This window comes from Chrysoperla carnea, chromosome 4, assembly GCF_905475395.1.
Source record: "Chrysoperla carnea chromosome 4, inChrCarn1.1, whole genome shotgun sequence".
NCBI lineage: Eukaryota > Metazoa > Arthropoda > Insecta > Neuroptera > Chrysopidae > Chrysoperla > Chrysoperla carnea.
This window is the reverse complement of record NC_058340.1, coordinates 11,349,525-11,372,121: the sequence shown is the minus strand read 5'-3', so window position 1 is coordinate 11,372,121 and position 22,597 is coordinate 11,349,525. Positions and strand designations below refer to the sequence as shown.

The following is a 22,597-nucleotide window of genomic DNA, read 5'->3' as shown; positions in this document are numbered from 1 at the left end:
AAATTTTTTTTGAAGTGGTTTTTAATAGTAGTTTCTTCTTTTTAACAAGCGCAATCACATGAGCAACGTTTTACTCTTTTTTCACGGTGATGGATGAGTGGATTGTCTACACTACGAATTGAACGTGGTTGCAAAACTGTAAATAAATAAATAAGTATTAATTTGGGATACAAAAATTATATTTGATAATTCTTATTGCTAAATTCCTAAATAATTTACAAATTGATTACAAATTTATTAAAATTTGAATACATAACACTATTAAATTATCAATTTGTCCAGCTTTTACATTCTATAGCATACTAGTTATAAAATTAAACTTTTACGACATACTGTAGATATAAATTATATAGTATGCAAAAAAAAAAGAGTTAAATAATAAATATACACTTACAGTGAGGTCGGTGTTGTTCATTAATTTGTGATGGTGCTGCTTGTGGCATTTCTTGGGGCATCATTTGAACAGGAATTTGTACAGGTAAATTTCGTGCAAAAGCTTGTCGTGCGCTCATTTGTGGGACATTTTGACGTTGTTCTTCTGAAGCAACTCTATTTTCTGCTGATTCTCTTCGATCTTGTTCTTGATTTTGATCATCACTTTCTTCAGACACTTGAATTGCAATGACATCTTCATGTGGTAAACGATTAATTTGCGTGAGTACTTCTTCAGGGATTGGTAAACGTTGAGAATGAGTAAATACTGCTTCAGACATAGGAACTCTCATTCCTGGTTGTGGAATAAAACGTGCTACTTGTGGAACCATTTGCATTTGTGGATGACCTTCTGGTTGATGCATTGGCATTTGTGGATGATGGAACATTTGACTTTGTTGACTAGGTTGTTGGTGTTGTTGTTGTTGAGCATGTGCTGCTTGTTCTGCTGCAACTCGTTGTTGAATTTGTGCAACATGTTGAGCAATAATATGTGGTGGAATCATTGGTGCCATTCGGTGTGGTGGAGTTTGTTGTTGAGGTGGGGCTACTGGTTTCATATTGAATGGGAATCGTGGAACTTGGTGTGGTGGCATTTGTTGTTGTTGGATGGCATCGGCATTCAAAGGAATAATGATAGGTTGAATGTGCATTAAAACTTCATCGTTTTGTTGTTGCGGGGGAGTATGGCTGAAATAATTAAGAGGATTAATTAAAAAAATTTGTATACCTAACTAACTTCTATTTGTATACCTATTCTATTTTGTGGATAAAGTGGATAAGTCTTAATATAAAGCTAAATTGAGAAATTGTGTAGTTCAGTTGTTCGCTGTTTGGAATATGACGAATGCTCGCTCTTTCCCCCAGTGCGCCGATTGAGTTATGCTTAGGCGTTCAATCTCTTTGACTTGGGTTTGACTTCTTGAAACCGGGAGGCCATGAGGTCAAATTCAGACACCGACAGTTTTCCAATTATAAATAATTAGACAATTAATTGATTAAACTGTCGTTGAATTGGTGAGATTGAAGTAATCGATTATACTCGCGAAGGTTTTGTAGCTTTCCAGGCACGACTCCAGATGTATATGGGTACAGTTTCCCAGCCACTTTGCCCATTCATATCAGAACACTAGGCTGTATCTATCTTCTGTATTTTATAATAAATTAATCCCAGTGGAAAAAATATTTGTCCAAATAAGAAGAAAGAATAAGTCTTAATAAGTCTTAGAAACTGTGAATTTCTCAGCGTTTTTGGAATGATATTAATTCAGAGTTATCCAGGCTTGTTAAGAGTTCCTCAGACTTTTACAGAAAATCTTTAGAAACTATTTCCACCAGGGAAAACTATAAAAAATTGCGCCTTTGTATGATTATCATAGAAAACGGAGGTAAAATTTTCGTTATTTTTATTTACTCTTTTTTCACACTTTTTAGTTTCCAGAGAAACCATTTTTTTTTGAGCCAGAGAAAGATTAAGGTCAGTCGCATTAGAACGATAGGTGGTATGTACATTGCAATAATAAATTAGGGAGAGTCTATAAACTACGCGGCTCAATTCCAGCCTCTTAGGATGAAACGGAGTTTTTTTTATTATCAAGTCAAGAAAACATTTTATATTTTCCGAAACACTGGCATTACCAATTATGTATTATATTTATAACATAATCTTATGGCAGAATCAAACCTTTTCTAAAACTAGTAAAAGTGATCAATTGCTAAAATAGTAAAAGTGATCAATGTTCTTTAAATTTTCAAATTGTTTACCTTTGTTCGTTTCCGCTTTCACAGTAAATGGCCATTTTTTCTCCAGTAACATGTTCATAGCGTGGGTCAGTCGTTAAATTCAATCCAAATGGTAACTGAAGTGTTTTTGGTTTATGATCAATGACTTCATCAGCACGCTTCTTTTCAACAATACAATTCATTCTTGATTTTTGATTTTTCTCAATTAAAGCACCAGCCAAATCATCAAAATCTAATTGTAATGGTAATTTAAAATGAATTGGTGTATGACTATTACTAACTTCATCCGATTCATCATCTTCATCATAATTTAAAGAATTATCATCGGATTCATTTTCATCAGATGCTTTTGAAGTTGTTGTTTTTGTTTCTTCTTTTAATTCTTTTGATTGTTTGTAATTCACTTTCGATTCTTCAGCAGTTTGTTCATCCTATAAATTAAAATTTTTTTCCTGTATTTATAAAACTGTTATCACACCAGAGATAATTATGGATCAACTAGGGAAGGGTTAAAAATTAACCTTTTTAAGAAAAGGACAAATTTTTTTTGGTATAGTTTTAAGTAACGTTTTGAGAAATATTTGGATTGGATTGGAGTAATTCTGTCTGTCTGTCTGTATGTATGTATGTTACGAAATCACACCTAAACTATTGAACTGATTTAAATGAAATTTGGTACAGAGATAGTCTAGAGCCTGAGAAACGGTATTGGCTTCTTTTAAATGCGAAAAAAGGATTGTAAGAGGTTGAAAGAAGAAATTTTGACACGATATACAACCAGCTTTGAAGATTGTTTTTATCTATTTTTAATGTTCGCGTGGTGAAAAGTTGGGAATGAACAATTGAACATTTTCAATTATAACCAAGTGGAGTGGCAAATAAAAGAGCATGGCGTGTGCTTTATAAAACTATAACCCCGACGCAAGCGGGTATGGTTGGAGTCCCGACGCATTTCTGATATCAAATAAAAGGGTATTATGTGTACATTAAAAAACTGTAAGTTACATGAAAGTCAGTTCATACGTTTAAAACTTTTGTGAAATTTTTTATCGGGGGGTATGAACTAGACCACAGCCTTCAAGATATAGGTGTAAGTACTAGGTACCTAACCGATTTGAAAAATTATTTCACGTATAAAAAGCTTTATTATCAACGAGTAACATATGCTGTTTACAAAAAAAAAAATTAGGGCTCCGCTCAAAAATAATAAAATCGACGAACTTGTGAACAAAAGAAGGATAAGTGACGACATATGAAGTGAAGGTTATAGGCACAATAATCTATGAATTTAAAATTGAAGTTTTCCAGCGAAGCGTGCAGTTCACAGCTAGTATTACATAATTCTAAGGCTTGTCGAATAGCCCGAACAATGATGGCTGCCATAGAAAAAAGTAACTGCAATCAAACATCCAAAGAATTTGGCCAAGGAAAAAGAGTTTGGTGGAAGTTTTTCCCATTTTTGATTGTTCAACGTTCTTGATTATGATATAAATTACATAGATATATTAATAAGTTCAGTAAGTATTACATTAAATATAATAATTATTTAGTTTCATTTGCGGTAGAAAAAATAAATTAAAATTATAAAAAATAGGTAATAATGAAACTTAAAAAATATTAACATGTTGTTTATTCGCTTTCACTTAATAAGGTCAATCAACTTTACTAACTCATTTATACAAATAAAATAATAATATAACACATAAATAATATTGCTTCATAACGTATCAGCCATAGTTAGTCAGTCAGTAGTACCTACATAGGTAAAGATCATCATGAAAAAATTGTTCTTTTTTATATATTATTAGAAAGCAAATTTCACAAAAATGGTTGTAATAGATAGTCAGTCGTTGGTTGCTAACACTGTTCACTACTGTGCTGTGTTTTTTTTTCTTCATTTTTATGAAGTATAAATGCCACGATAAAAAAAAAGAATGTTGTATTATTGCAGCAGTAATGGTAACCTAAATCAAGGAAAAGTAAAATTTTTTTTTACAAACTGAACACGAGTTGTGAAGATGGTTATGATGATGATTTAGCAATCGTGTTTTATGGATATTGATAAATGTTAAATGATTCATTAAAACTTTTATGAGACCATAGCAGTGCTGTATTTAAAAATCGTGAGACCCGGAACAAATCGTGAAACCCGGGACATTTTTTATCATGAGTTCTAAAAATTTCAAATAAATCAGAAGCGAAGAGGATAACTGGTATAAGCTTGTGGAAAGTATTTACATCTCGTATTTATTAAAGCGATACAGGCCATACAATCGCTTTTTTAGCCTTTACAGGTTGATTACCGCCTAAATATGCCCACAAAATTCCTTGACATTTCCACGTTTTCTAAAGATTTAAATGAATTGTTCCAGACAATTATTAAACATGATATATACTTTTTAACGTACAGTATAGATTCAGTAAATGTAGATTATTGAAGTGAAAACTTCTTTTCGCACGTTGATCATTTTTTGGATCAACAAAAATCATGGAACTCGCGTCATCGGTTTTTGCAATTGAACTTCCTCCAACGGATGGACCGATTTTGATGAAATTTTATGCGTGTCCAAGTGGATGCGATTCACAATTCGGTCCACTACAAAATGTTTTTGAGGATTCCACATTAAAAAATTAAAACCCATGAAATAAATGGTGGAAACGCATATAGATAATGTATTACATTAAATCTTACTATTCAAATGTATTTATTTGCGCTTCCGCCATATTTATGTAGAATTGTGAACATAGATATTTGAATAGTATTGAGATATTATTTATTATTATTCAGGTATGCGAATAAGTATTTATTAGAGCTATATGCGAGCGCAAAAAATATCTCCACCCAGGCTAAAGGCTGACTATCTTTTTTTAATTTTTGGCTTCTAATCCATCTACTATTTTCTTGGGTCTTTTTAATTCATTATTTTCTTTCCCTTTAAGTATTTAAATTATTTTCTTTTTCAACATTTATCTTTATACCAAGAATGGTAAGTTATAGCTGATAGATAATATTAGTTCTATAGTAACTGGAATATTCTCAATTCCTTCTTTATCCATATTTTAATATTTTGATTCATCTCAAGTAACAATTAAATCGATACAAAATTGATCTAATCGTGTATCGATATGATCCAAAATTTTACGTTTTGTTTTTGCCCAAGTTTATGCTAATAGAATACTAAATTCAGCTTCTTTTACTAGTTTCTAAATCTTTGATGGCTGGATCCGAACAAGTCAAAGCTTCAACAATCGGAAATCGATAGGAGATTATAGAAGATTAAGTATGGATAGTATTATTTGAATTTTACCTGCACTAAAGCTTCTGGTGGTTGAAATCTTTCAGCTGCTTCTTGAAGAAGCATTAATTCTTGTTGCAAATGTGCGCATGTAGCATTAGCTTGTACATAGGAGCTTGCAAGCATAAATATTCCCATTGTAAATGTGACTACAACTATTGTAATAGCTGCAATTCGTGCTACTTGGACAGCTGTAGCTGGTTGTTGACGATGGTATGCCTGTAAGAAAAAAATTATACTTTAATATATTTTCAAAATAAAAGTAAATTTAATGATCAAAATAATATGTTATTATAAAATGAGGTTCGTGTACATCAATAGTACATCTACCCTTCAGACATGGACACTACACAAGGATATACTCAACATAAATGAGAGAATTGACAAAGTTTGTCAACGAAATGGCAGAAATTATACTGTCGCTGGTGTTCCTTTTGCACCAAAATGAATGTATAATATAATAAATAGGAGTAAATTAATTATCTAAAGTATTATATTTGCCATTTTGTTAGATTTATTTTTTATAAATAAAAAATTAATTTAATATCTGATTCAATTCTTCTAAATTGATTTGAATCTCGTGTCACGGTGTAAAAGAAACACTACTGCTACCTTTTTTTGGCAGGTATTTGGTTACATGGAGTTGAGTATCCTTGTGTAGTGGCCATGCCTTTAGATATGAATTATAGTGTTCAAGCCTACAGAGATGAAGACTTGCAGGGACATAATTTATTATTACAATGCTTGCTATTATTACTGGTTGTGCTGATGCAAACAAGGAAGTCATAAGATATAGGCTTTTACTCAACAGTGATACTAGAAGACTTAACTATTTTTCAATTCTTCTTGTATCTAATTATGATTTTGCTGTCTGAGTGTCTTAAAAGTCGTTGATATGAAATTCAAAGAAAGTCAAGAAATCCTAAGACGAAAAATCTTTCGGTAATTTGCGATGTGACATTTCTCAGAATCAGAGATACATTTATAGTTAATCTTGTTAACAGAATACGTTGCGATATCCAGATGTTGGGATAATTCTTGAAGATTATGCTTTTTGATAATGTTTAATATTTCGATAGGTGTTGCCTGATTGTCTTTGAGATAGTGTTGCAACAGGGCCTGATCTAGCTATTTAGCCAATCCTAACAAAAATAATATTTACCGCACTTTACACTCATACCATATACCATACTCATACCATACCATATATTAAACCACTTTGATGGAATTTATTGGAAATTTTTTTTGGAAAGTGCCTAGATTTCGCATAAACAATTATACGAAATAATAATTTTGATAGGAAAAAACAATTTGGGGTGTATAACTTGTGAGTCCGTTTTTGCCTAAACTGTACCTAGAGTTTGCGGAAAAATGTTTCGAGTAAAAAATGTAGTAATTTTTTAATCAAGCTGGCCCCGGTCACCCTCCCCCTCCCAAGCTGGTACTGCCTTTAAAGATCTAATCATGTGAAATATACATCTATTCATACAAACTGTACCTGTGTATTTTTTAACCAACATGATACAACGAATGGTGTGTTTCTAAAGTTGCGACCAGACACGAAGGCGGACAAAAAACAAGAACCAAAATAGACTAGTACCAAACAGTATGCGATCTGCGATGTTTTATACCAGTTTGATACTTATATATTTTCGTTGTGTGTTATTCGCGGTCGTGCCTGGCCGTGGCTTTATAGAATCACTATAATGAAATTACAAACAATAATTTCAGGTCATGGACAGAGAAAATATACCTTTAAAAACAATAGAAAGCCAACAAACTAACATTGTAATTCCATAACAATACAAAAAATAAATAAATAATAATACATAAATGTTCGAAATTAATTGTTTAATACTAATAATTATTTACAATAAACAATTATAAATAGTAATACAATAATTAACATATAAAATAATTCAAACTTAAAACACACAAAAAGTAATTATAATTTAAAAAAAAATAAGTGAAAACAAACAATTGATTGAGTTAATTGTTGAAATACCATGTATGGATATAGACACCTATATAAAAATTTTGTTCGTAGCGTCCATATTTTTAAGCGTTACAAACTTGGGACTAAACTTAGTATACATTGATATATTTCATATACATGGTATAATTAATGTTAGTTAAAAATATATATCTAAAAGGTCTATAAAACGCTCTACCAGATATACTATACTAGACGAATTATTTTAGACGAAAAAAGTGTAAAATAAAGAATTTTTTTGTACCTCGACCTATGGGAGCCAATTTTTTTAAATGTTCAGGAAGGCCCATATATCAAAATCTACATCTAACTTGTTGCTGCTAGAAAGATTGGTCATTGCTTTGGGTCAAATAGGCCAATTATTAGAATCCATTTCTTAGGCCATTTTTGAAAATTTTGAAAACTTTGAAAACATTCAACAAAATGTATCAGGAACGTATACACGGAGATTTTCAGGATCACTGATCACTATTCCAAAGTCAGAATTTCGATATACTCCCCCCTCCTGGGGCAATGAGCCCCGTAGTTCCAAAATAGCAATATTTTGTAAATATTCAACAAAATGGACCAAAAAAGTATACTCGGGGATTTTTAGGATCGCTGATCAATGTGGATATACTTCCCCTCTTGGAATTATTCTGGAATTACTCTTCCTGAACATAAAAAAAATTGGCTCCATAGATTGAGATACAAAAAATTTCTCTTTGAAATGCTAAAATGATTCGTCTATACAGCTCAAAATAATTCTGTTTAGGAATTTAATTTTAACTTGTTGACCTTGTGTTATAAGATTAAAAAAGTCCACATAAAAATTAAGTTGATCATCAATCCATTGACGCTTGATGTTTAACGAGAAATTTGCTATTTTTTTGTCTTTCATAACTACAAATCCTAGGTCACAATCACGAAAGGGGCCATAACTCGGGTCTATTTTTTAAAAAAAATTTTGGTTTTCAAAGCACTTTGTAAATTTTAAAACCCCATCTCGTTAAGTTGAAAATTTAATTTTCCAATTAAATTTATCATAAAACGGAAAAAATATGGTATCATAAAACGGAAACCTTTTTTTAAATTACACCCGGGTTTCGTCGGATTTCTTGCACTAAGAAACCTAAAGATACTTAAGTTATGATAAAGTCCATATACTTAGGCTTGAACTAAGATCCGACACCTAAGTTTAGTATGAAGTGATCATTCGATGTTAATTCAAGATTGGGGTAAACTTGATTCGTAAGTTAGGCCTAATCCAGAATTATTTTCTCCGAGACTTGAACCAACATTGACCCAGACTATGTATTGAGTATTGACTAGTATCTATATATTCTAATTTAGTGGCTTAGATTTATCTTAAAATTAATCTTAGTCTAGATTTATATTATAATACCTTCATAAATTGAGATTTTAAAATTTTGATAATAGGCTGGCTCTAAACAATACAATACTGTTATTTCTAAATCATACAAAATTAAGTCGATTGTCATGAGAATACATTTAGAAAATTATCTTACTATAATCTTTTAAAGCAATTATCATGTGTGTCCGATGCTCTCTTTAGCTTGCCAATTACTTGAAGACCTAGTAAGTTAAAATTTTTTAAAACTAATATTTGATAATGGATTAAAAACTTGTTTGCTGAAAAAAGAATTTTACTTGTAAAAAAAAAAATTAGAGCAGTACAGTCGTCTCATGTTAAACAATATCTACGATCTCTTTGAAATTTTATAGTGTTCGATTTTTTTCAACGAGTTTCAACTTATAACTTAATAACATCATATCTGCTCATACGTATTTTGAAATTTATGTAAATTCATAAACAAAGCTAACATAATTTTTCATTTCAAACAATTTTTACATTTCATTTGAATAATAATAATAAAAGAAAAAATATATAAAACCGCAATAATTTAACCTGACCTCGAAATACTTTACTTTAAGGCTGAGGATAAAAGATATGAATACGTTTAAATTCAATTCTTTAAAGATGTACCTTTAAGAAAATAATGTAAAGAAACAAATTTGTATTTATACACTAATTCCTGAAAGATCTGAACGATGGGAAATATTGGAAACCTGATTATTGAAAATATTGAAAACTTTGATATTTAACTACCATTAAAGCAGTTAAGGTTCAGAAAGACGCAATTAAAGTGAAATAGACTCAAACAATTAAAAATATAATGAAAATTGAATAATCAAAATGGGCCTACTGTAAATTAAATACTATTCCATGCTTAATCGGAAGTTGTACTCTCAAAATAAAAGGGTTGACTACTAAAGTTATTTGAAAATATTTGTTGCGCATATGTCTCACATGCATTTTTAAAACGAACCAAAAGTTGACTCTTTTAATGGAACCGGGTGCCCACGATATCTCTCGTTTTTCTTATTAATATAAACTGAGAAATTCCAAAGAAGTTCGGAATAATATAGGTAAGTAAGGCTTTTTTAGACGTACATTTTTTGAACATTAAATTTCTATATATATTAAAACAAATTCAAGAATTAATTTTGCATGACTTTGTTATTATGTATATCATTTAAATAAATTATTAAATAATCGATACAAAATCTATATACTTTCTTTAAAATTATATTTAATTATTTACAATCACAGTGTGAAAATTCACAGTATTCAATTAATTTTCTAATATTGTTTTATTTTAAATAAAATCATAATAATTGTAATAACTATAAAATAAATATTTATTCGAAAAAAGCAGAAATACAGAAATTAGTGAAAGGAGATTTATTATTACTACATGTATACTTACTTATACCTGTACTTTTAAGATTACCTACGAAGAAGGCAGATAACCGTATACATTTAGTCTGCATTTTATATTAATTTTCTGATACAAAATTATTGTCTTCACCCCGAAAATGGAAATAAACAATTTCCATTGAACTGAATATTTTAATATCTACATGTTTCCTGAATATTTGAAAAAGAATTACATTGTGAAAATAAAACCCAGAGTGGATTTTATGAATGAAGTAGGTTATAAATTATGATATTTTATTTAGGTAATGTATTTTTTTGACTCACGGGGATTCGAAGATGTTTAGTTTGATGGAGGATATCATGTTCATGTTTGTTTGATGGAGGATATTCAAAAGTTGCTGAGTTTGATGGAGGATATCATGTTCTGAAATCAGATTGGACCTAGTTGTTTGGGTTTTTTTAATAGCCAATTTAGATACTAAACGGTAAGAGATAGAATAATACTTTAAATTAGAAAGTTCATCTTCATAAAAAAAACTAATAACCTTTTCATAACAACCATTTTTTTTAATCGTCAGAGGAAATGCGTCAAAAATCAAAATTTTGACTTTCCTTTCAATTATTACCTTTATTTATCTATCGACTAAAGAAATTTTCTAGATTTTTTTCATTTTAAACAATCTAAGCCAGAGATATGGTGCTCACCGCCAGGCACTTTTTTTTAAGGACCTCAAGGAGATTGCTTACAGGAGTAGTACTATATCAAATTTTTGAAGTCGGACAAAGGAATCTTAAAATTTAAAAAAATGCCTATATTTATTCGTTCTTCATATTTATGTAGAATAAATGGTCTTCACAAGAAAACGTTTTTTGCGCTCTCCTGGATATAATCACTTAAATTTTGAATATCCCGAAGGAGAATATAAATTCCATTTTAATTGAACAATGAACACAATAATTGACTAAATAAGAGTTATTGGTGTAGCTCTCAAAGGCTATCTCCACCACCTACGACTTGTTTGTGTGTGTATTTGCAATCATTATTTGAATTAAAACTACATAGGTATATTATAATTGTTATTATACCTAGCTTCATTGTTATAAATAGAATAAAAATATAATAGAATTTATATAATTATAATTTTGTTGGAATTTATAATTATAATTTTTTTATTCTCTTATTTTTTTGCATAAAATAATGTGTTTTGTTTTTAGTTATAAATTTTATTCAGCTGATTGCTTAGCTAAGCTTAGCTAGCTTGTTGTTAGCCTTGAACAATGATTTAATGTTTTCAACATTAATACACGACGACTATAAACAATTATATTAAATTTGAGAGTGTTGTGGCAACAATGGCATCACGAACATTTATCATTAGCAAAAAATTCGTTTACTAAAATTAACCGTTTTTAATTCAAATACAAAATTGTTTAAAGAAGATTGTTTTTCATATCCGTAGCTAAAAAAATTTACTAAATCGAATAGTTTATTAACTATTTCCCTCAAAAACTTCAATCTGGCTTTTAAAAGAGGTGGGTTGATAAGAGTCATTTTCCGCCCATCACAAACTCAAAGAAAAAAAAAGCTTTGATTTTCAACTTTTATTAAATGCATTTGTATTCTTAAAGATGTGTATTTTTTATTATATGAGATTTATCTCATAAATAATATAGTAAGTTTTCGAAATTATTGCCAAGGGATAGAGTATTTATTCCTTTTTTTTACATTTTTGTTGTTGTTTGATCTTTGAACAATTTTTTATTACGAAGCGTTTCATGAACCATCTTAACGTTGACTCTCAGTGATTCTATTCTCATTATAAGCTGGTATATGCGTATTTTTTATTTTGGTTCAGTGTACGTTTCGTAAAAGAAATGTAATTAAAAGATAAAAAAACAACAAACATATACAAAAAAGGGCTAAATCCAATCTTTCTTGGCAATAATTTCTAAAATTTACTATTTTATTTACGGGATAAATCTCATATAATAAAAAAATACATATCTTTAAGAATACATTCAATAAAAATTGAAAATCAAAATCTTTTTTTCCGAGTGTGTGATGGGCGGAAAATGGCTCTTATCAACACACCTCTTTTACAATGTGGTTAATAAGACGAAATTTTGAACGAAAACAATAAAATCCTATCAACCTTTAGCACTTAGACTCCATCAGGTAACACTAATCCGAGGAGAGATATAAACTTTCAAAATTAAAATATTTCCGGGGAAGCATTTTCACCATGAATGCATCGCGAAACAAGAGCCGCTAGATAACGATGGATCTATCTGCCACTTCGCCTACTTACTTTTGCTTATTTACTCTCAATTAAAGGGGTGATATGCGCCCCAATTTTGCCAAAAATCATGAATTCTATGAAAATAGGTCGACTAAATCTAGTATAAAATAGGTCTATTAAATCTGCCTGTTCATGTTTTTTTGGTTTACAGTCATGCCGTAAAAGCCTCGCTGAAGTCATTTAAATTTTGGGGGTTAATATCTCCCTCTTGATTGTTGTGACGAGATCAAGCCTTGGTGTTAAACGGCGGATAGATCGATATCATTGACAGATATTAAAATATCGACGTAGCTATTTCCTGTGCATCTCCCGGGCCATAATGATTGAATATCAAATTATTTTTAATAATATTAATTTTATAAAATATTTATTTCATTGTAATTAAATATGTTTGACTTTATATTTTATATTTAATAACAATTATTCATGCATAGTACTTAGATATTTATTATTATGATTATTATTTAGAAATTATAATAAAATGAGGTCTTCTGTAATTGTTATGATTGGTATTTATAGATTTTATATACAAAATCTAGTTTACCACAGCCAGCAACTTATTTTATGAAATTTAATCAAATGTTATATAATATTTATTGTTTTGTAATTACTAATTAGGTAAACATTGTTTTATAAGTCGATAATTGATATAATCATTTTAAATATAAATAATAAATATATGCAATCATATGTATATAAAAATAAAAAAGTGTCAAATCAAATGAACAAGTGATGACAAATATATGGGAACAAATAAAAGGATCCCGCAATATTAGATAGAAAAATTGGTTTTCTGGATTTTTTTTAACCCATCCTAAAATGTTCTTTGGATCATTGTGATCGAAAGCTTCCACGACCACAAAATTTTTTAATGAGTAGTTTTCGAGCTACGGGTTATATAACTATAATGTATGTGTAGCTTTAATCACCCGTAGCTCAAAAACTATTGGTTAAAAAGTTTTGTGGCCTTGAGAGATTTGGTCAGAACGATTTGAAGAACATTTTGGGGGCAGTTTGAAAAAGTTTCACAGAAGGCCATTTTCCTATCTAATACTGCGAAATCCTTTACAAAATTTAAAAACACCCCCGATAAATTAGGATTTTTTCTTGTAGCTTTCCCCAAACTGAACCGATTTTCCCGAACTTCTTATTATAATTGTAGTTCTTAAAATTTCCCACAAGGTTTCTACTCTTTTTCTAGGGCTAAAAATCACGATAGGTGATACAACGGCTTAAAGTCAAAAATATCATTTTCGCTTTGACTATTGATAACAGTGCTTAAAAAAGAACGAAGACACTTAGTAGTGTTTTTTCTAGAGCAAAGAATAAGTTTGTCAATTAGCTTGTCGAAGCGGTAGAGGATAATAATAACATTTGAGCTATATTTAAAATAATGGTATCCAAAAAACATTTTTCATTTTTATGCACACTTCTTAATTTTGTTATGATTATAAAGCTTAAAACTTGAGGAATATTGACAAAAGTTTTTTATGTAAATGATAACATTTTTAAAAGCACTTATTGACTAAAAAATCAACGCTTAAAGTTAGAAAGTTGTTTTTTATAAATATGCAAACATTTTTTGTTTGAAACAGTTTTTTGCAAGCCGAACAGATTACTGTATATCATATTTTAAGGATTTGCCGCCCCACAATTTTGTCACTTCGGACGGCTGCTCGGACCAATAATACCATGTAGCAATTGTGTAAGAAATTTTGTTTTCTTATTAAATTTACAATTATATTTTGACCATACGTTTGTAAGAACAATACCTTAAAAAAAAATTCAAAAATATGTCTGATATTATAATATATTCAATATATGAATTGATCAACAAACAAAACATGAATTATGTGCTTGTAAAATGAAAAAAATTATTAATGAAGTTTTACAAACATGACTTATTTATACCTATATGTGTGTGTAGGAAATAAACTACCTATTGTTTTAAAAAAAGAAATTTTGTAAAAATATGTTAGAATGTTTTAATTTCCTACCTAGATATATAAAAATTACATAGTTTGGTATAATACAAAATATGTCTTCCTGTTCTGTTGTTGATAGGTTATTGTACAAACCTAGCCTAGCCTAGCCTAGCGATCGCGATGATGGTAGAGACTAGAGAGTTAAAATATTGTTAGGTACAGTGTTGTACCATGACGGTAATGAATATATTTATACTTTGAGTTTTTCTTTAGTTTCTTGAAAGATATCGCTAAATTACGAGATAGCAAATAAAACAGTGTGTTGTCAGAATGGTATTAATATGGTGGTATTCGTTGAGTTCAGAATAGATCCAGCTCTAATTTCACCTTATAAAAAAGAATTCCTATTTAATAAAAAATCTAGGCATAAGATATAATTTTTCGACGGAAAAAAATGTTATTGTTTTTTACGCATCAATACATAGTATAAAACAAAGTCGCTTTCTCTGTCCCTATGTCCCTATGTCCCTTTGTATGCTTAAATCTTTGAAACTACGCAACGGATTTTGATGCGGTTTTTTTTAATAGATAGAGTGATTCAAGAAGAAGGTTTTTATGTATAATACATCCATATTATAGTAGAGTAAGGGGTTGAAATAGGGGTTGAAAGGGATATGCTTCAAAAACTAAAAAAGTTGTGCATCGATTAAGCTCAAATATTGACACGATATACAACCAGCTTCAAAGATCTATTGTTTTTATCTACTTTTAACCTTCGGAGGGTAGAAAGGTGTAGCGAGAAAGTGGGAAGGAAGTATCGAATATTTACAAATATACCTAAGTGGGGTATCAAATAAAAGAGCATGACGTGTACATTACAAAACTGTTATCTCACGCAAGGAAATGTGGAGGGAGGGGTGCAAGTGGGGATGTTGCCCAGCAAAGCGGGTAGTTCACAGCTAGTAATAAATACAATTAAATCTATATATACAAAAAATGAATCCCTATTTATTCTGATCATCGAATCACGAGCGAACGGACGGAACACTTTTGCTAATTCTTTTTTGTTGTGCTAATTATTGCCAGGAAAAGGTTTGTATGAAAGAAAAAATTAAGAAAGTTGAGTGGAACACAAGAAAATTTAAGAAAAAATATTGAATGCAATAAATGGTGGAAACGCATTTAGATAATGCTTTATAATACCTTCTTATGTACTTATGTATTTATTTGCGCTTCTACCATATTTATCTTGAATTGTGAACATACTATTTGAATAGTATTGAGGTATTATTAATTATTAATAGGTATTTATTAGAGCTATATTAGAGCGCAGAGAGCTCCTGCCGAAGGCTCCAGCCAGGCCGACGGCCGAAAGCCAGTCCAAGAGATGGTGTAAAATTTGTATTTAGCGAGCGGACTAAACAGGGGAGGGTTTGCGGATGGGCTTAACGTACTTAGCAGGCGGGCTAACAGCGGACTATTTAGAATTAAATAAATTGTAGGTGAAACAAAGTTAACCGGGTCATCTAGAAGTATCTACACTTAAGGATGTATGAGCATGGTAGTGGGGGCACAAATTTAAAAATAGATATTTTCAATTTTGATGATAAATTTATATTATTACTTGACGATATAAGACGAAAAGTAAGAATAAAATTTTTCGATATCTGGCTTAATTTTGAAAACTGAAAAATTTTATTCTTATTTTTCGTCTACATTCATGAAGTTATAACAAAATTCATTATCAAAGTTGAAAATAAGATAAAAATAATTTCAACCCTTAATCTACCCTGCTCTTACATCCCTTTTATGGACGGTGATACTTAGTTTTTTTCTTTTCTAATTCATTGCTAATATGTTTACTTTCTATTAAAAAGTTTTTTTTAAATTTGTTTTCATTCATTCCAAATGAAAATTATCAAAACCTTCCAAAATTTGTCGTTTTTTGAGATTCCTCCATAACAGCCAATGTATTTTATATCGATTTTTAATGACTTTTTTCTTAAAAATTTGCACGGATACCTAAGCTGAAATTTTAACCACATATTCTTTGAGTAAAAGACTACCTACAAACAAATTTTGAGCCTTTAAATCAAACATTGTTGTCATGCTCATACATCCTTAAATCCACCAAATCTTACTAATGGCTATAAGCGCTATAGTATGAAAGTAAACTTATGATCTTAGGTACAACAATCTTCTATGTAAGTACATGACATTTGAAATCACAGTATTTACATTGTTTCAACCATCTGATAATATTTTTAATATTGTTGCAATTATAATATAATTAAGTTTTCTTTTAATATATACAGGGTACCTATATTTGCGTGATTATAATATTACTATTATATTATTTTATATATTTTAATTATTAACACTTTTGAGAAAGTTTTTTAGTATTTTTTGTTGTTGTTGTTATTTTACTTATGTTAGTTTCACTTGACATCTATAAATATTAGAATAATATGCACAATAGGACGTATTACACCCATATTTTCGAAAGGTGTCTCAATTAGTTTCTATAGGGCTAATAAACCACTAAAAAAAAACACCAACACAATTTGATTCAATTGGTAAATGCATATAAAAATGCATTTAAATTTCATATTTTTAAATATCGCACGAAATTTGACGAGAACGCTCGAATAATGTGCAAAATACAAAATTTTGAATTTTTTTTAAATAAAAAATATTTGTGTATTTCTTGATCAGTTTGAAGCCAAAAAGTACTCTTGTGATTTTTTCTCTAAGCGCTTAGTTTTCGAAATAAAAATTCTTGGAGAACTAAAAATTCAATATTCGATTTTAAAATGTGTTTTTTTTTTCAATTTCTGAGGAAATTCGCTTAACTAACGCAACTCCTGCGCTAAGAATTTTTTGTTTCATTAAAGAGGTGAAAATATTCATTAAACTTAAGATGAGAATGGTCACTGTTCAGCCAGGATTTAAATAAACAACGTGCTTAATGAATTTACAATAAATTTTACTCACTTAATTTCATTTTAAGATTTATAATGAAAATAAATAATAATATATATTCCCTAGTGCAAGACTCCAAAAGCAAATGAACAAGCCGTGAATAAAGTCTAGTACGACCCTTGAAACGACAACACGAAAAACTTCCCAATATAATAACATAAAAAGTTATAAAAATAAAATAAACAGCTCGCCCGACTCGAATGTTATGAAATTCGTTTCGGGTCATACTGTCTTTAATACGCATCGATTGACACCGCAACGAAGTCGATATCATTTTTTGTTAGTGCGATATCGACGACGAATAAAATGTCTACGGACGTACACATCCACACACATACCTTTTCTCCAAATTAGTGTTAATGCCTTATCCTAATTATGAAACTTAAAGATATGTTGAAAATTTCGATTTCGAAAATCATTGCAATAACTTCCTATAGCTTGAAGCTAAAAAGTTTCACCTAGTTCCGATTTTGAGTATTTACACGAAATTGATGCAATAAATTCATTTTACACATTATTATTCTGCTACTAACTTTCGGGTGATTATTTATTATGTATTTTGAGGATTATCTTCTATTTTAAAATATTAATTGTAAATACCTAGTTACAAGAATTGATACTAAACTATGTATATGCCGGATACTTAAAGAACTGACTCAGTTAATTGTTATATTTACTTTAGTATTTTGTACAGATAAAATGTATTTATTTTTGTAACATCTTTATAGCTCCCACACAAAGAAAAGAGAAATCTTATAAACAGATTTAAAGATTTTAATATCTTTTACACAGTCATGTTATCTTTTGTACATCAAAATTATGACATTTATCATTTTGGCTTAAAAAATTGATAAAAAAAAGCAATTCAGTTTCTTTTTAATTTATTCGTTTTTGTACTCTGTATTGAAACTACTGTCTTCAGATTACAAGAATTGGTAGCTTTATAAATTAAAGGTTTGGTAGAGACAAATTGGCCACGTAAACAACCTTTTCATTTGTGATGTTTTCAAAAAAAGGAATAATTCCGGGTGTATGAATTTACTAGTTGGATCTTTGGAATATCTAAATTATACACGTGTTAGTAGATTCGATTTTATTGACGAGCAGCTAAAAGATTCGGCTTTCTCGCCAACACTATCGCTCACATAAATAGAAACGAAAAAAACGAGAAACGAGAAAACACGTTTTACAAAATTAAAAAACCTCACGATATAAAATACCAAGCCTTTTTAGGGGTATGCAATTATTGTAAATTTATGATGGAAGCATAAGTTAGTTCTTTTATTTAAGTGTAATTAATTGTAGAGAGCTTTACTTTGTAATTTCATAATTAGGATTTTTAAGAAATAAAACTTCTAATTTACTTTTAGTCCACTATAAAAGAAAGGCGTTCACACCGATACTGACACAATGATATCCACAATTTAAATTCACATTTTTCAGCTTGTTTCTATGGAAAATTAGGTTGTAATATATTGAAAGCAAGTTTGGACACATTCAGAATTTATAGTTTAGAGAAACCATTTTCAATTTGAAAATTACATGAAAAAACTTTCGAAAAAAATAAAATTAAATAAAAAAACATGCAATTTCTCTATTGTAAGTAGAAAATTCGGGGAATAGTATAATAGTAAAGCAAAAGTAACCTTCTTTATTGAAATGATGCTCCAATCTTAATATTCATAATTATATGTTACGTTATAATTAATTCTAATTAAAAACGGATAGGATTTTTAAAGTGAATGTTTTAAAATTCACCATATTATTATATAATTGTTTATGTTAACAGCACAAGGCCATATTTTCTATAATCCTCGTAAAATCCTACATTAAACATAAATATAATTATAACAATAATTGAAAATTTATTACTCACTTTAATTTTTTTTATTAAGGTAAGATAAAAATTAATTAACGGTATAATAGTACAAACAACCTTTCCTAATTTGTACTGGATTTTATTTAAGTAAAATTTATAAAAATTAAAAACAACTTCGTCTAAGAAAATGAAACTTGAATTGCAATCTATATATAATTTTTTAAATTTTATGTTAAAAAAATTATTTAAAAAAGTGTTATTATGAAGCCCAGGGAAATAATATTTTGTAAAATTATCAATATTAAAATGCATGCTTTTTAATTTTCCTTGCGCTTCCACCATATCCTACTATCAAAACCTGTGCTAACGAACATTTTTATACCAAGAATATATTAAACACATCAAGGAAAACCTAAGTTTAGTCCTAAGTTTGGAAAGCTTAAAAATATTGATGCTTCGAACAAAAATTTGGTATAGGTGTTCATGAAATCATTTTCCGTTTGCCCTTCTGAATTTCTGTCTGATCGTAAGGACGATAGTTCAAAAACGAAAAGAGATATCGAGCTGTAATTTTTAAAGCGTACTTAGGACGTAAAAAGTGATATCGAGTTCGTTAATGAGCAACATAAGGTCAATTGAGTCTTGGCTATAGAACAAAATTTTAAATGTAAAAAATGTTCCTTATTAAAATAAAAGTGTTCCTTATTAAATAGACAATTTTTGTTTGAAACGAGGAAGTGAAAAGAAAGATACACTTACTACTTTGTGTGTAAGAGTAAATACCTTTCTTTACTTACATGACGTAAAAAAACAAACAATTATGTTGTCAGCACTCTCTACACAAGGTATTTCAACAATTAACTAAGTCAATTGTATATCTAAATATGATTAAACCAGTTATCCAGATTAAACAAGACATCAGAGTGTCAATGCTCAAATATAAACGTTTTTTTCAGAATATAAAAGATATTTATTTCGAAATTAAACATTCTTTATAGCGTATAAACGTTCTATGGAGAATACCTCTCTTGCCTTTTTCTTAAGAGAGTTAAGAATAGGGATCGGCTTCATAAACAAAAATAAAACGGGCCAACTGTCGCATAGATTATCGCGTAGATCATAGCGAGACCATTATTGTACTTTTTTTAATTCTACATTAGATTTCGACTATACAAAAGGAACTTTCTCGAAGAAGATTAACGATAAAACTAAAAGAAGAAAGTTCTTTGCATGTAGTTTTCGAATCCAATATACCATTAGCGAAATATGATTCAGGATTAGATTCGGTAAATTATCGTTAATTTTGAAAATTTCTCTAGTAAATAATTTTAGTAAAATTGAAAATTTCATGGAAGCTAAAATTTTTGAAGTTGTACTTGTGGAGTTGTACATTATATTCCAGATCTACAAAAGGATATTTCTTCTTAGAATTTAATCCTCACTTAGTGGTTTGCTTATGCTATAGTTACAGGACACTGAGTACATGAATTTTTATAAGAAAATCGATCAAGTGTGAATAGGATTCGCGTAAAAATTTCAAGTGTATTTCCATCATGTGTTATCAAAAACTTTTAATGGTATATATTCAATTGATTTATGGGTCCATTGGACCCATCTTGTAAACCGTTAGAGATAGAACAAAAGTTCCTTATCAAAAAATAAACAACTTTTGTTTGAAATATTTTTTCGTAAACATCACTGTTTACCCGTGAGAGCGCAAACTAGGAGTAAATTGTATAGTATGTATTATAAAAATTGTATATGTATGTGCAATGTGATAGAGTAATCAACACTATTTATGCATGGTATTTCAACAACTAACTCAGTCAATTGTTTGTTTTCACTTGTTAAGGTTTTAACTTTAATTTAAATAGTATTTTTTTCATTTCCACTAGTTTTGGAGAAATCTATGAAAATATATTATCCATCTAGCGTTTTACCATAAAGCCAATGTTAATAAATATGCCTACTTTTGGAATTATTTATTTATTTTAATAATCGGGAAACCCTCCCTAAAATCTTCAGAATTGATTTAGACTTAGTCCAACTGCCTATTAAAAAAATCAAGCTTTTTATTTAAAATACAGCGAAAACGGTTTACCAAAAAATGTTATTGCTGTATCAATATGCGTGTTTGGCCTAAGATGAGCATATAAGCATAGAAAGAGGAAAATTCCACACACTGTATCCGATGAAATAATAGACTGAGAATCGAACTAAGCATCTTTAAACAAACCGGCGAGCAAATTTTTCACATACTACCGATTCTAATATTCAAAATCATTTTTAAAAACAATCTTAATTTAAAAATGGACATCTCATTTGCTCAATATTAATTTTTTGTGTATTTTATAACAGTACTCTTGAAGTACCGACAAAAAAAAAATGATAACCGGATAAAATTGTTATAAATTTCAGCTCGTAAAAAATTTATAATATCTGCAGTATATAAATTGTTGAATTTAGACATTTTTGACATAAAATTCTATAATTATATACAATTACCTTTGATGGAAACTTAATTAACATTTATTACTTAAATAAGCAAACCATAAAAATATTTAAAAAAAAACTGATGTCATAATTAAATAAAGAGGAAACTTTGTTGTTTTTTTTCCTTGATACCTACATATGCAATGCATTGAAATTTATGTTACAAGTGAAAGGCATTTTAAACAAAGAAAAATAAAGATTTATTTTTAAAATAATAAAAAAATTAATGTAATTGTTAAAAAAATATATGAATTTATAATCACTTACAGGGGGTGGTTCACTGCCATACACTTCCGATGAAGCATATTCTTTAACGGTAACCGCTGATAATGAATCCGGTTGTGGTTCTTTCTCCATTGTTGATATCTCTTCTCAAATACTTATAAACAACAACAAATTTAAATTTTATATATATATATATTCAAATGTATGTGTTTCGGCCGACGTTTGCGGACCGTATGACTGGTTGATTGTGAGCAATGTATTAAAAACCTTCTACAACACACTGTTTAATAATAAAAAAAAAGGAGAACATGAAATCACGAACTGCACCAGTGACTGTTGGTGATGAAGATATATAGAAATAAATGGTGATGGATCTCCTTCGAAACCAGACCAATAGCCTTCTAATGAATTATTGCATTTCTTGGTCAAGAAAATAAACTTCCCGTGCGCAAGGGAGTGGTTTTGGGGTGTCACCCCCCCCCTTTGAGTATCTGCCCACATAAATTTTGAACTATCAATATAATCCTGTAAATGCACCTATTTATGAAACGCTTTTCCATTGACTAGTCAGATACCAATGCATATTTTGAGCTCGGTACATTCTTTGTCTTTGTTTTTGAGTCGAGTCCTTTAAACAGAAAACCTGGATTTTGGCGAGGCTATCGAA

The 22,597-nt window shown here is 29.4% G+C and overlaps 1 protein-coding gene across 1 annotated transcript; it reads right to left on the bottom strand.

Annotated features, from left to right (window-relative positions):
• On the bottom strand, window positions 1-22,191 carry LOC123299257. Its single transcript, XM_044881591.1, has 5 exons — window positions 21,973-22,191; window positions 5,484-5,690; window positions 2,197-2,606; window positions 395-1,122; window positions 1-136 (listed from the first exon to the last, which is right to left on the bottom strand). The coding sequence occupies exons 1-5, from the start codon at window positions 22,060-22,062 to the stop codon at window positions 42-44; spliced, it is 1,530 nt and encodes a 509-aa protein (XP_044737526.1). The 5' UTR covers window positions 22,063-22,191; the 3' UTR covers window positions 1-41.
• Window positions 22,192-22,597: the final 406 nt, after the last annotated feature.

Excerpts from the sequence above, each read along its gene's own strand:
- LOC123299257 (XM_044881591.1), bottom strand. The coding sequence starts at position 22,062 with ATGGAGAAAGAACCACAACCGGATTCATTATCAGCGGTTACCGTTAAA. Across the intron at positions 2,607-5,483 it reads CACCAGAAGCTTTAGTGCAG|GATGAACAAACTGCTGAAGA; the intron begins GTAAAATTCAAA and ends TTTAATTTATAG. Across the intron at positions 1,123-2,196 it reads GAAAGCGGAAACGAACAAAG|CCATACTCCCCCGCAACAAC; the intron begins GTAAACAATTTG and ends TAATTATTTCAG.